The sequence below is a fragment of the Centruroides vittatus genome, unplaced genomic scaffold (assembly GCF_030686945.1).
Source record: "Centruroides vittatus isolate TY-2023 unplaced genomic scaffold, ASM3068694v2 scaffold_324, whole genome shotgun sequence".
Taxonomy (NCBI): Eukaryota; Metazoa; Arthropoda; class Arachnida; order Scorpiones; family Buthidae; genus Centruroides; species Centruroides vittatus.
In genome coordinates, this window is record NW_027122701.1 from 1245186 (window position 1) to 1259546 (window position 14361).

The 14361-nt window shown below is 27.2% G+C and overlaps 1 protein-coding gene across 2 annotated transcripts in view; it reads right to left on the reverse strand.

The window, feature by feature from the left end:
- Positions 1–14361, reverse strand: part of vir (VIR_N domain-containing protein) — a 115226-nt gene that overhangs the window by 56365 nt on the left and 44500 nt on the right. For both annotated transcript variants that reach the window (XM_067286051.1, XM_067286050.1), the window contains exons 11-15: positions 12591–12804; positions 12426–12505; positions 12253–12341; positions 7295–7475; positions 506–603 (exon numbers count right to left, since the gene is read on the reverse strand). In XM_067286051.1, coding sequence (XP_067142152.1) covers positions 506–603; positions 7295–7475; positions 12253–12341; positions 12426–12505; positions 12591–12804 — 662 coding nt within the window. The remainder of the gene's footprint in view (positions 1–505; positions 604–7294; positions 7476–12252; positions 12342–12425; positions 12506–12590; positions 12805–14361) is intronic.

Below are 14361 nucleotides of genomic sequence, written 5' to 3' on the forward strand. Positions count from 1 at the left end.
TTTATTTATTTATTTATTTATTTATATTTGTTGAATTTTGTTTAATATTATAAATTATCATATTGACTATTTGTTAATATATTCATAGTAAACAATAGCCAATATTACTAAGTCACATAATAATTTAGATTTAGCAGTGCCTAAACTATAGCACCTGGCCAAATCTGGTCCATAGCATTAATCTAGCCTGCAAACATATATGACACATCACTTATAAATGATAGATATAGGCCTTTTTGTATATATGGAATATACAGAATATTTGTGGCTCATGTACAGTTCCTGTCATTTAAGCACAATATGGCCATCAATCAAAAAATTCAGTCACCATGATTTAGATAATTATATCAGAATGTAATTATTATTATTATTTATTACATTCTACTAGCAATAACATTCTTTCACATTTTAAATTTACAAGAAAATTTTAAAGTATTATTGTCCTGGATATTTACTAGTTTTATTAATGTTAATATTTTAATTTGAATTTTAAAAAATTTATTACTTCTCTTGAAACATTCTATAGAGTCCAGGATGAGGATCAAATGGAGTTGGATCAACATTGAACTGATTTCTTGCTGGTAAATATCTCAACTGCTGTGCCTAAATTAAAAAGTTTATAATCATTTTAGAAAAGTAATAAACTAAAAAATTATTAATTTACATGTATAAATACAAGCATTTGTGTAATAATATAAATGTGTAATAATATATGTATTATTATACATTTATAATTTAGATAAAAAACCAATGTACACAATGTATCATCTTTAGATACAACTAGATAGCCCAATAGTTCAATTAATGTTAACTCACTTAAGATTAAATTTTAAAAGCAGGCAAATTTATAAAACAAAAATTAATGAAATTACTAAAAAAATTAAATTTAAATTTGATTATCTTTTGTGTGAAACAATGCTAAAACAATTTCAATAGTTATGTTGCAAAATAAAAAAGAGTTGCAATTAAAAAAATTGTAATTAAGGGTTCAAAAAATGCAAACAAAATTAAATAAATAATTATGAAAACTAAATTAATACAAAATAAATTAAACCTAAAAAAAATAATATAATTAAAACTCTGGCCTTTACACCAAAACCAAATTAAAAATAAAATCAAAACAAATTAAAATAAAATCAATTGAAAATTAATACATATTTTAAAAACAGTTTAAAAGCTGTTTTGAAATTTTCAAAATGTAAATCAAATTAATTTTTAAATTTATGTTATTTGTGTGTGACAGTGACAGAACATTTTGCTTTTAATATATATGTTACAGTGAAAACGTGTTTAAACTAGTTGAAATTATTTTTTACTGGATGTCATTGTTATAACCCGTTTTGTCTAGTTAAAACTAGAATTTACTGCTGTACATGTTTTGATTTTAGATAAAACTAATTTTAGCTACATAAATATGTTTGGGAGAAATAAACAAAGTGATGATTGGGATTAAAACATTTGTATTATTTAATACGATATTTATTGAAAATATTGGTCACACATCTGTGTTATTAACATTAATTAACCCTTTGTCCCTGAAGGCACCGATCAATTGGTACCCTGGCTTTTTAAGCAAAACTTCGAGGGTACTGATTCATCGTTACTTTGGTAAATATCGATTTTTGTAAAATTTATTAACAACAGATATAATTTAGTTTGATATGAAGTGAATAAAGTATAATAATTCATTATATTAGTTGATAGCAGTATAAAATTTTGATTTCAAACAAATGTTTGATATAATGTGCAATAATTTCACAACGAATAAACACACATACATAAGTGTTATATCGAATTGTACAAAACAATATTCTACCTCTTTCTGGCTCAGTGCCAGCAAACAACTATGTAACTAGACAATGTTAATTTTCACAAAATGTTACAAATTATCAAGTTTATGTGTCAGTTCTGATATATATTATTTTTTTTCTTATAAATTTTTCTAATAAAATGCATTGAAAAATATCGTATTTAAAACTAAAGATATTAATAAATGTAAGTGATTTTTTTCATATAGATATAATGATAATTTGATTTTTGGTGAACTTTTAAAATAATATCGCCTGACTGACCTATATTGCCTTAGGAGGGATCGCAAAATAAACGTAAACAAGATGTCGGGGGAAAAGGGTTAAAGCGATACAAAATTCATCATACACTATAGGAACGTGTTAGCTGAATGACCTTGGTCGAAACAGTTTTTACTAAGCCATTTTGTTAAAACCCGTTTTGTCTAGTTAAAACTAGTTTTAACTCAAATTCATTTTTGACTAGCAGTAAATTCTAGTTTTAACAATGACATCCAGTAAAATCTAGTTAAAATGCATTTTCACTAAAAACAAGTTTTTACTGTAACATATATACAGATAAAAATTATTAAAAGTAATATAAAAACTAAAACTAAATCTGTATTCTGTATATAACAAAAGGGGATTATTCGAAAATCAAACTTAAAGAATAGTTGTTAATTTAGAATAGAATAGTTCTTGTTAGAATAGAATAGTTCTTGTTAGAACAGAAGAAAATAAATAACAGTCTCTTCAACTCCAAGTCTGAGTCAAAAGTGAAGTTTTTTTTATCTCCTATCTCCACACAAAGATCTTCCCCTTTGATAACTTTTTCCACAAATTTATGCAGTCCACAAAGGAAGTTAACAGGTGGTCCTTTTGAGGAATGAATTGTAAACTTTACTTGCTACCCAGTGTGACCTACTTACATGCTGCTACTTTGTAAAGTAAAAGTATTGATAATTTATGTTTGACTGATTACAATATAAAGCTTAAAAAATCATAACTCCTTAATTAAAAATCCAGCAATGAGTTACTTAATTTCCCAGCAACAACATTTAAAACTGCATGTGGTTCCATCTGTCATATTTTATTAAAATTTTTTTTATATAATTTATTGTTATAAAATGGTAGCACTTAATTTTGAGGATAAAGATGAGTTTTATAAAAAAACTGTAAATGCTAATAATGAGTAAAAATCTTCATTAAGTCCTACCCTACTCGAGATATGACACACAACCCCCCACTCCATTCACCTTTAAGTATCAAAATTTAATAGCATCAATCTCCCTAATACACAATTCTGTAAAATTTCAGAAAATTTTGACAAAAGACACAGGAGTTATTAAGCTTCAAAGTGGGTGAACAGAACTGCTTCAAACACATACACACATCCTTACATACAGAAAAGAAATCAACAAATTGTTTTTGCATTTTTCAATGTTTCAAGGTCACTGAGTTAAAAAATGTATAAATCTTGGTGGGTCATTTTTTTGACTGACTGCCATACTTTTCCACTATTATACATAACAGCTGAGAAGGTAAAAATGGAAAATAAAATTTACACTTCTTTCCTTCAGAATTTTATGAATGAGTTGATAAGAATAAATGAGAGATAAAATTTGACAAACGTTTTTCAAATTTTATTCCTATTTCAACATTTTTCAAATAAATTTTTTATGTAAACATATAAACCAACAGTAATAAAAAAAAACTTATTTGCAATATCTGTATTTTGTTTGTTATTCTGTAGAATCACACACACACACACACACATATATTATATATATATATATATATTGTGTGTGTGTGTGTGTGTGTGTAATAAAATATTTTGTGTGTAATAAAATATTTTCATTCTGCTTTTTTCCCAAAAATGCTATATTTATTTTTAAAATTTATATTTGAATAAATTGAGTCATAATTATTAAAACTACTAATAAGACTTTAATAAGAATTTCTAGCAATTCTAACAAAATAAGTGAAATCTCAAAATAAAATATATATATATATATATATATATATTTATTTTATTTATTATTATCACTTATTTTGTTAGAATTGCTAGAAATTCTTATTAAAGTCTTATTAGTAGTTTTAATAATTATGACTCAATTTATTCAAATATAAATTTTAAAAATAAATATAGCATTTTTGGGAAAAAAGCAGAATGAAAATATTTTATTACTAGTTATGAAATGTTTTTTGTAATATAAGTGTAAAAATATAAAAATTTTCAATGAATAAAGTATTGACCCAATATTTTACATTATATATATATATATATAATATATACAAGAATATATATATCCTTGTACTGTACAGTACAAGAAAAATAATAATAAGAATAAATATGAATGGTAGTTTGTTTTGAACTTCAGCATTATGATTGTAATATTTAAGTGTTAATTTTTATTGCCCAATTTTTAACTTTTCTGTGCTATTGGCCCAGAACTTACTGTTTGCTATAGCTTGTTGACCACTGAATTATGTATATAGTTATAGAACAATTGTAATCAATTGTTTCAATTTTATTATAAATACTGGATCAATTGGAAAATTTCCAAATAATAGATATTAACATAAATATCCTGAAATCTACATGAAATTATTTAAATACGTTTATAAAAGAAGGTTAATAATATGAGTTGAATTCAAATATTTTGATATTTTTTCTGAGAAACAGAAGCGGTTCAAGTTTTGCCTGCACTTTTTATTTTACATAAAAAAAGTACAAGAAATACAACATTCAAAGTATGTAGCCTTATATACTTCTCAATCACCCTGAAAGGACTTAAATTCCAGCACTACAGAATGTTCTTTGTTGTTGTAGTCAACTCAGAATAAAATCCTGCAGGGCTTCCTTCACTTGTCATAAATTTTTTTCATCCTAAATGATCCTTTAACACCTTCAGTAACATGTCAAGTCCAAATTGTTAATTTGGCTTTTTGCTTTCTCTGTCTGATTATTTTTTGTTCTTGTCTGAATTTGGGAGAACAGCTTTCCCCTGCTCCTGACTTGTGTGCCATGTTCAATGTCCCAAAAGAGGTTCACTGTCATCATCATTGCAGATGGCAATGTCTTGAATTTCTTGGTGGTGGAAAATCTTAGTGGTACCACTCTTCTGTTTTCAAAAATGACCTGTTTCATCAAACATCACTATCTGTTACAAAAATGAGTCTTCTCTTGCTTTGAAAAGCTGCAAGATTTCCCTGAAGACGTCAACATGCACTACCTGCTGATCAAAAGTCAACACTAATCATCATAAAGATACTTTTCTGAATAGCAAACATTCCTGAATGATTGTTTCAATACTTACTGACACTGATGTTGATAATGACAGCAATTTCATATACCTTCACTTGCCTACTCTCCAGAATAATTTACTCAATGAAGCTGATGTTAATTTCCATCACAGTGGTCAATTGAATGTGTCCATGGAGTTCGACTCAATCTCAAGTTTGCTAAATGTGTTGCATCAATACATATGCTTCTTAATAATGTTTTGTTCCTTATACTATGCTTGCAATCTGCACCAAATTTCAGCCAGTTTTACATTCTTCTTTATGAGAAATTTTATGATACTATTGTTCCATGCTTGCAAAAACATTTTCCAACTTCTTGTTGTCAGACAAGCTATAGACATGCTAAAAGTGGTTCAACATGGTATTAATCTCTTGTTTTTTCCATTCAGACGAAATAAATCTGCATGGAAAAATCTGCATATTATTCAGACTGACTACTTACTTTTGACATTGGGGTATTTATTTAAAAAAAAACCATTTATTTAAATAAAACAATAAGTTAAGTGTAAACTTAAAAAAGACCACGAAAAACATGTCAGACTTGCATAGTTTCATATTTTAATCCAATTTTTAACTAACAATGAGATGACATGACATTCAGATCACCAATTTTGATCAAACTCAGTGAGGTTATAGTGCATCCCCAAAGATTGATACTGTACATGCCAAGCACTAAGGTGCAATACTCAAAATTAAAGGAAAAAATTGGCATTGAAGATTGCAAATCACTTAAAACCTTTAGAATTCCCATCATTTGCAGAGTGGTGGGTGGATGTATGCCAGTTTCATAATCATGAAGTTGGTGTTTCAAATCTTGGTGGTATCAATGTTATTTCCCCCTAAAACGATAATTTTCATTTTATTCCTGGTATTTTTAAATTTATTATATTTATTTAAAAATTCTTTTTGAATATTCATGTACATACAGGATTTGTACTAACATTTATTTATAATTTATTTTGGGAAGAAAATTAGATATAAACAAAATTACCATTATTAAAGCCAATTTTGTTAATAAAAAGAACATTTTTATTAACATTATTCAATCTGCTCTCCAGAAGCACAATTTTGTGGATGATAATTTTCATAGAAGCATTTGAAACATTAAACATGTCTGCAGTGTGTGCACTGAATAAATGTAGATTTTTACAATAAAAAGATTTGTGTATGTCACTGGAAAAACAAACTTTATTAATGTTTAAAAACACTTCTCTATCATCATCTAATTTGGAGGAGAATCACTTGTACTGTATCACTTTGGAAAATATCAGAGCACTTAATGTTTTTTTTCCAACTGCCTTTGCAACTTCTGAAATTGATGAAGAACCTACAGCTGCAATTAAGTCTTGATTTGGAAGGATGCTTTCAGAATATGTCAATTTTGTAATATTGTCATACAGTGATTCTTCTGCATAACACATTTCTATGCTATTGATGTTAGCATGAGATATCAAAGCCATTTTCTTTCTTTAGCAAATGAAGATGCATACATTTAGGCCCAACAATGACTTTGTTGCTGGAGTAAGTGGAGTACAAACTGTATAGAAAATGTTTTGCTTTTTTAAATAAATATTGTTAGGTAGCATTTGTTAATTGCTTTTGACAGCAATTTGTTACTTGAGACATATGGGATTTTATTGTTTTATTATCCTGTTTATTGTGCATTTGTATTTTTCTAAAAATAAATCAGTTTTTCTTTTTGACAGTATAATAAATTTAAAAATACCAAGAATAAAGTGGAAATTATAGTTTTAGGGAAAAAAAACATCAATACCAATAAAATTTTAAACACCAACCTCATGATTACAAAACCAGCACACCTCTACCAAGCCACCAGCCACTCAGCAAATGATGGAAATTATAAAGGTTTTAAGTGTTTTGCAATTTTCACATTTAATTTTGGGTATTGCTTTTTACTGTTTGGCAGATGTCAGTTGTTGGGGATGCACTATTCCTTCACCAAGTTTGATCAAAATTGATGACCCAAATGTCATGCTGTCCCCACATAAGTTTAGTTTTCTCATGCAAACATGGCATTTTTCTCCATTTTGCATTTTGACCACTTGCTTCTGACTGCCACTGTACACTGTATATTTGTTTTCTCATATTTTACTAGGTATAGCAAACAGCAAAAGATATAGACAATGATTTAGCTATCTTAATTACGAAATATTATTAAAAATTATGTTATTTTTACTTACCACAGATTTTCTTGCAGTTTTGTAAGTACGTGTAATTTCACTTAAACATCTTGTAAGAACTTCCACCAAAGCATCTTCAATAAGATTTGGAGCAGTTTCACTATCGGTATCAATATTTTGTCGTTCAATGCTATCAGAAGAATCTACTGTCTTATTTTCTATTCCAGTTGTTTGTACTAATCTATAAAAAAGTTTTCACCATAATTTACTGTAAAACATTAACTATAAAATGTAAACTACATTACTACTGTTGTATTTAAAATGATAATATATATACATACATAAATACACTATATATATATAGTAGAATATTAGAATATCCTAATTATAATCACTTTAGTAATCAGTAGATAAATAAAACTGCAACCAATAAAAATTCTGGTTTCATTGGCTCCAAAAAACATGCTAAAACAACTAAAAAAAATGTATGACTTAAAAGTATATAAATAATTATAAGATGGAAAATCATGATCAGTAAACAAAAATAGGTTCTGAAAAAGTAAACAGAAAAGTGCAAAAAAAGAAAAGAAAAAGATATTGATGAAATGCATTTATTTATTCAGATCTAAACCAGTTACATGAACATTCTTTATCTAACACCATAACAAATATAACAAAATAAATATATTTAGGAGGTAAACATGACATTTACTGGGTTTTAACCAACTTGTTATACTAGATTATGCACAAAATTTCTGTTTTGAAAGCAAGTCACTGGTGCTTTGAGCTCAGGATATCCTTGTATGTGGAGAAACTCCACTCAACATCAACTGAAACCAATGGCACTTATCTCATAAGCACTCAGGAAGGAAGGAAGTTGAAGTTGCAAAGGTTTCTACACCTGGATTGTTCCTGAAATTTAATTCAAACTTGGCTTTGGCAAAGCTGTCAAGGTTGTCCCTCACAGTCGTCAACTTCTCCTGTTTCTCCTTCTCCATACCTTCTTCGTCCAAACTCCGAATCACATCAGGCATTCTTGTAACCATATATTGCAAAAAAAATTCCAACTCTAGGTCTTTGTAATCGAGCAATTGTTGAGCCTACTTGCTCCATTGAATCTAGGGTACATATGAAGTGTTTAATTTTGTTGAAGTTTATGCACAGGAAAACTGTCATACCAAGTACCCTACCTGATTATGACAAAGAATTGTGGTAGGTGGACCCCAGTGACTTTGCAGTGCAAGACTTGACAACTGGAGCTTTAAGAAGAATCTTCTTCAGAGCAGCAATGAAGTAATTTACCATATTATATTCCTCTCCAATATCTTCACAAACACAGTGTAGTCTATGTGCAATACATGTCATAGTTGAGGTTAAGGTACAGTACATGGCCTTCAGCTGTTGGAAAGCCAAAAGTATGTAGCATTCTCGATCACTCACCACAAGTCTGACTTTTTTGTATTGTATGTTCCCTGGCCACAGCTTCATGCATGAATCATTGAATGTCTGCATTACTGTGCAGGCATCTATCTTCTCAAGTTGGTACATCTTAAAAAGCACGGGTTTCACCCATTCATCAGATAATGAAAATATCAGCACATTCAATATGTATCTTTTTAGCTCATCAGTAGTTTCATCTAACACAAGTCCCACTTTATGCTTGCTGACCACCACTTTTATTTTCTCGAAGAAATCCTCAGAAATTGGCTTTATATAATTTTTTCTAATTTATGTGCTCTCAATCTGTGGTATTGTCATTTGCATGAATTTCTCAAGAAATGATTTGAATGCAGGATTATTTACCTTGTGGACTGGCATTTCTGATTGGATTAATGACATGGTAAGATCTGCACTGAACTCACTCGATGACCACTGCTTTTCAGATCTGAAGTGAAGGCACGTATCAAGGTTGTTTGCTTAAGTTTTGACTTGTAAAGTTCAATGTTCTTCGCATGCTTGCTATACCAGATATGCTGGTTTATTGTGTCTCTTTGATGCTTCTCATCAATCACAATATACACATTGCAGATGGCACATTGCAGAATGCGACCATCATCTTCAATGAACTGCATCTTAAATTCTTCTAAAAATAAACAAAATTTTCTCTTCTTAACCTTTGGCATTTTTTTATTGTGAACAATGGGTTCTGGTTTAGACTGTTCAACACTAACACAACCAACCAACTATACAGAAAAACTATCCATAACACAGAGTCCAAGGCCAAAATGAAATGTATAGATATATAATATGTATTTGTAATAGAGAATCCAGAAATCTTTAGAGGGAGTGAAGAAAGGAAACAATATACCTTACAAAAGTTTTTACTACCTGAGATACCCGGCTTCACTTGGAATAACAAACTCTCAGAAGGAGCAAATAAGCATATAATTTGTTCTATAACAATGATATATTTACTACATTAAGAAATAAAAAAAAAAAAAGGTTAATTATCCAAACTTTGCTTAAAAATGTTTACATGTTAGACATCTAAATACATTACAGATTATGCTCAAGATCATAATAAAAATAAAAATCTAGATAACAGATAGTAAACAATAGAACAAAAAGGGTTGTAAATTATTATAATTCATGTATACCATATTTTCTCTAATAAGCACCTCATCTTTAATAGCTGCTGTATCACCAATAAGCACATCCTGATTTCTCATTTGAACAAATAAACATCCCAGCACTTATTAGAGAAAATACAGAAATTATAATTATACATTATATTTATTAATTATAAAATACTATCATAAATATTACTTTATTCAAATATAAACTCCTGTTTATATTATAAATCATTTTAAACATTTTATTTTGGTTGATCATTTCTGTTACTAGTTTCTTTTAATTTACTAAGCTTAAATTTCGTCTTTTTTTAGTAACTTCAATCACACAAGGATACATTAATTTATTATGTAGATTTGATTATTATATTTGGAAATGCATTTCGGGTTCTATTAATCCCTCTTCAGTCCTTTTTACACGTCTTATTAAAACAATTATCAGTATTAAAATACTTTATATACACTGTTTACCTAAATTATTTACAAAAGTTTTTACTTACAGTATTCAATTATTTAACACAGACTGGTATCAAAACTGGGCATTAAACTGGATATATTAAAAAAACTTTTATAAAATATCTAATAAATAAATTAGATAAATAAAGTATTAAAAAAACTATTTTTAAAAAAACATAAATTACCTATACCTGTATATGGATAAAAGTACAATTAATAAGTTTTAAAAAGTTAAATAAATAAAATAAACATATTGATATAAAATTGGGTTTAAAAAAACCTTTGTTCAAAAAAAGGATTGAAATTAATGTAACCGTGCAATTGACATTACTAAAAATATCCAAAATTTAAGCTTAGTAAATTAAACATTTTATGTACTAATAAAAACATAAAAATTAAACAATAATTTAAGCATTTTTTTAAAAGTTTAAGCAATTATATCTTTAAGTGATATTATAAATTAATTATTTTATGCAGCTGTAATAACTTAAACACATTAAATTAAACAAAAATTTGCTACATCTTATAATCCAAAGACAATTATTTGATTAATAAATAATTTATATTTATTTTAAGTTTTTTCATGTAGATTTTTTAAAAAATATTAGTCTATTACAACATATAAACCAATATATATTATAAAAATTTAAGTATACTCAGTTATACTTTTAAAATTTTGATTATAAACTGTAGGAGAAACTGTAACGTCATACATAAAAGTTCACTTTAACTTCTCACTCTTTTCCACTGTACAGTAACTTTTCTGACACCCTGTATTATGTTCACAAGTGCTAATAACACAAGCTATTTAAAAGTAGTTTAAAATATATTTAACCTAAATCTCTATATTTAGATCTTTCTTTTAGCCATGAAAAACTTAATTTTTTAAAACTGATTTAACTATTGCAGAATAAAAATTTTTGTGTCTTTTTATTAAAAACACTATGTTGGGTAATAACATGTAATTTTATGTTATGCCTCTTATAACTATTTTTTACTAAAGACTAAGACAATAAAATCAACTTTTTATAAACAATTAATGCTATGCATTTTAAATGTTACACATCCCTCTTCAGGCTAAAAAATGCTTTAAAAAAGTACACAATTAAATGAATAAGGTAAATTATACAATTAAAACTGTCACTAACCTTTCTACAATGAAGTAAATTTACAATTATTAAAACCATATGCATGGATACATAAGACTTTCTCATTAGTCTAAAACGATTATAAGAGACATAACAAAATTACATTAATGGCCAGCATAGTGTTTTTAATAAAAAGACAATGTTTTCTAAGAAAAAAAAATGTTCCATAAGTCAAATACTTTTAGAAATTATTGCAGAATAACAAAAAACAGTGAAGCAATAAGTTAAATAATATCTAAACATTAAAAAAGTAATATATGAGTGAAAGTTTGTGACGTCAGATAACATAAAAAAAAGTTATTAAAAATAATTTTGTTATTCAATTTGCATGATATTTTAATAAAAAAAATTTTCCTAAATACTAATTTAATTGAATTTTCATCTTCCTTTAAACATGAGAAACTTAAACTGAATAAAGATTAGAGTCTTTTGATTTATAACTACTATAATCATCATCATAAAATTTTCAATACATATGTCTAGAATGAAATAAGAAAATATTCTATAATATATACATATATTTTTTTTTTTTTTGATACAGAATTATTTTATTTTGGCTTATATCTGTGTTTTTGAATGATTTGTATATTATAATTATTATTTAATATATTAAGGAGAGAATAAAAATTATTCTCTCCTTTTTTTTTACTCTTCCTGTCCTATGGGCACTACTTTCTTCTTTGTTCATCATGAATTCAGCCAGGCCCACAATGGGGCATCTGGATGTGAGGGACAGGACCCAACATATCTAAGATAGACCACCTCCAAAAAATTTCTGGGGTTTTTTGAGCCATCTGGATTCATTCCTATGTAATGTATTATTATTATTATTATTATTTCATACTTTTCAACAGTATCCCTCAATTCTTGTAAAACTTCATTAAGATGAACTTTTTGCATTAAAGCTGCAACACCTACCACAGCTCTAGTAGACTGTAAAAAAAAAAAATAATAATAATGCAGTATATTCTATTACAGTTATTAATATTTGTACATAACTAGTAATATAGCATTTACCTGTTTCTCCATTAATATATCTAACAACTTTTGATATCCAGTGAGAGATTTTGATTCTAACTTATTTTTACATTGTTTATCTGTATCAACCATTTCATAAGAAAAAAAATAATGCAGATTAAAACTGATAGTTTTTACTTATAAACAATAAGAATTAAAATTTACCTTCATTACAATTCATTTCATTAGAATTAGCAACCTCTCTTTTTAGATCAATTGCATAACTTGGTTTATATAAAAAGCTTTTTTGAATAAAATATGTCATTCCTTGTTTAGTAAAGGTTGAAGCATCTATAGCTCTTAGAATAAGAAGTTTAATTGGTAATGCCATAAACTGTTGATCATATAATTCAAGTAATTTATGAGGAATGTCTTTCTCCTAAAAATAATTTTAAAATAAAATTTATTAAATATGATATTTATCTTAAACTATAAAATCATTAATATGAAATCAGAAACAAAAATTTATTGACTGTTAGATTATTGAATAATCTTGTTAGACTAAAATCAGATTTTAGTTCTAAGAAAAAATACTATAAATCATCAATTGCTGGAAATGGCAAGGAGTTTGGCAATATTATGAGTCAATATCACCCAACTAATTCATTCTATGTTACTGACTCCTAAGTGTAATGTTAACTTGTTATTATTTAAATAAAGTACTGCAATAATTAAAAATGTCTTAAACTAAACAAAAAAGAAAAAATTTTTATATTGAAAAGTTACATACAAAAGAAAATTTACCAAAAATTGAGATGGTTTATTTGAAAATATTCTGAATCATCTGTGTCTGTAAACATTTATATTTACATATATATACATATACACTTTTTAATAAGTGGCAATCCATAGGATGTGTGTGTAAGAAAATAGTTGTCAAAAATGAGAAGTCACCAACAGAAGCTTGGGAGTAAGACTAAAAGAGCATAGATATAACGTAAAAAAGGATCCAATGCTACAATTTTGTTGCAAATGTCACAAGTCCAAGGTTTGGTGGTAAAATGGGACGAGGCAACAATTATAAAACCTATGTCTTCCCCCACTTTATCAATGACGGCGGAGAAGATGGAAATATATAAAAGTAGGCTACATGAGGGATGTTTAAATGAGAGAGATGCTGAGAGTCTGCTGTCAGCGTGGAAGTACACGATTAAAAAGTTCACTAAAAACTCGGACTAGAATTAATTTATTGGAAGATTTATGATATTTTTTTTTTATTTGAATTCGTGTTAATTTTATTTTGTGTTAATCTTATATGTTCTTCCGTTTATCTTGGATATTTTTTAAAAATGTTTTTATTCTAAATTTTGATTTAAATACATGGAACGTATCTGTTCCATTTTCGTTTTCTTTTTTAACCTGATGATGCCCTGTTAACCAGGCTGAAAACGTTTGTTTTCTCTATATAAACTGAAATATTACATAATTTATACCTTTTTAACATAAATTCAGCATATTATAAAAATTTAGCATAATTAAAAATCTTTTATAAACTGTATAAATATTTTTCTTTTAAAAATGTAGTTACAGGACATCATTGTTAATTTAAACTCAGATAGTTCAAAATTCTGTTAGTTTGCAACTGTACTTTTGTCCTGGCCAGGGATATAGAGATTTACATATTAAGGAATTCAGTTAATTTAAAATACAGTTACTTTGTAATTTGAAGTGAAAATTCTGTCTGAACTTTGTTATGCATACGTTAAATTGTTCTTTTAGATTGAAGTGCCTCCATACTATAAGAGAACAATAGATCAAGAACAACTCTAATCTGGTCAATATGGCTTTGCTTTTACAGTAATACCTTACACATGGACTATCCTTTTTTTTTCTATTATCTCATAAAATATGTCTGAGTTTTGGGATTGCAAGATTTGGCTACAAGCAGTAGACTGAGATATTTGTAGGCTCTAAATTATTACCTTTGGTGACTCTT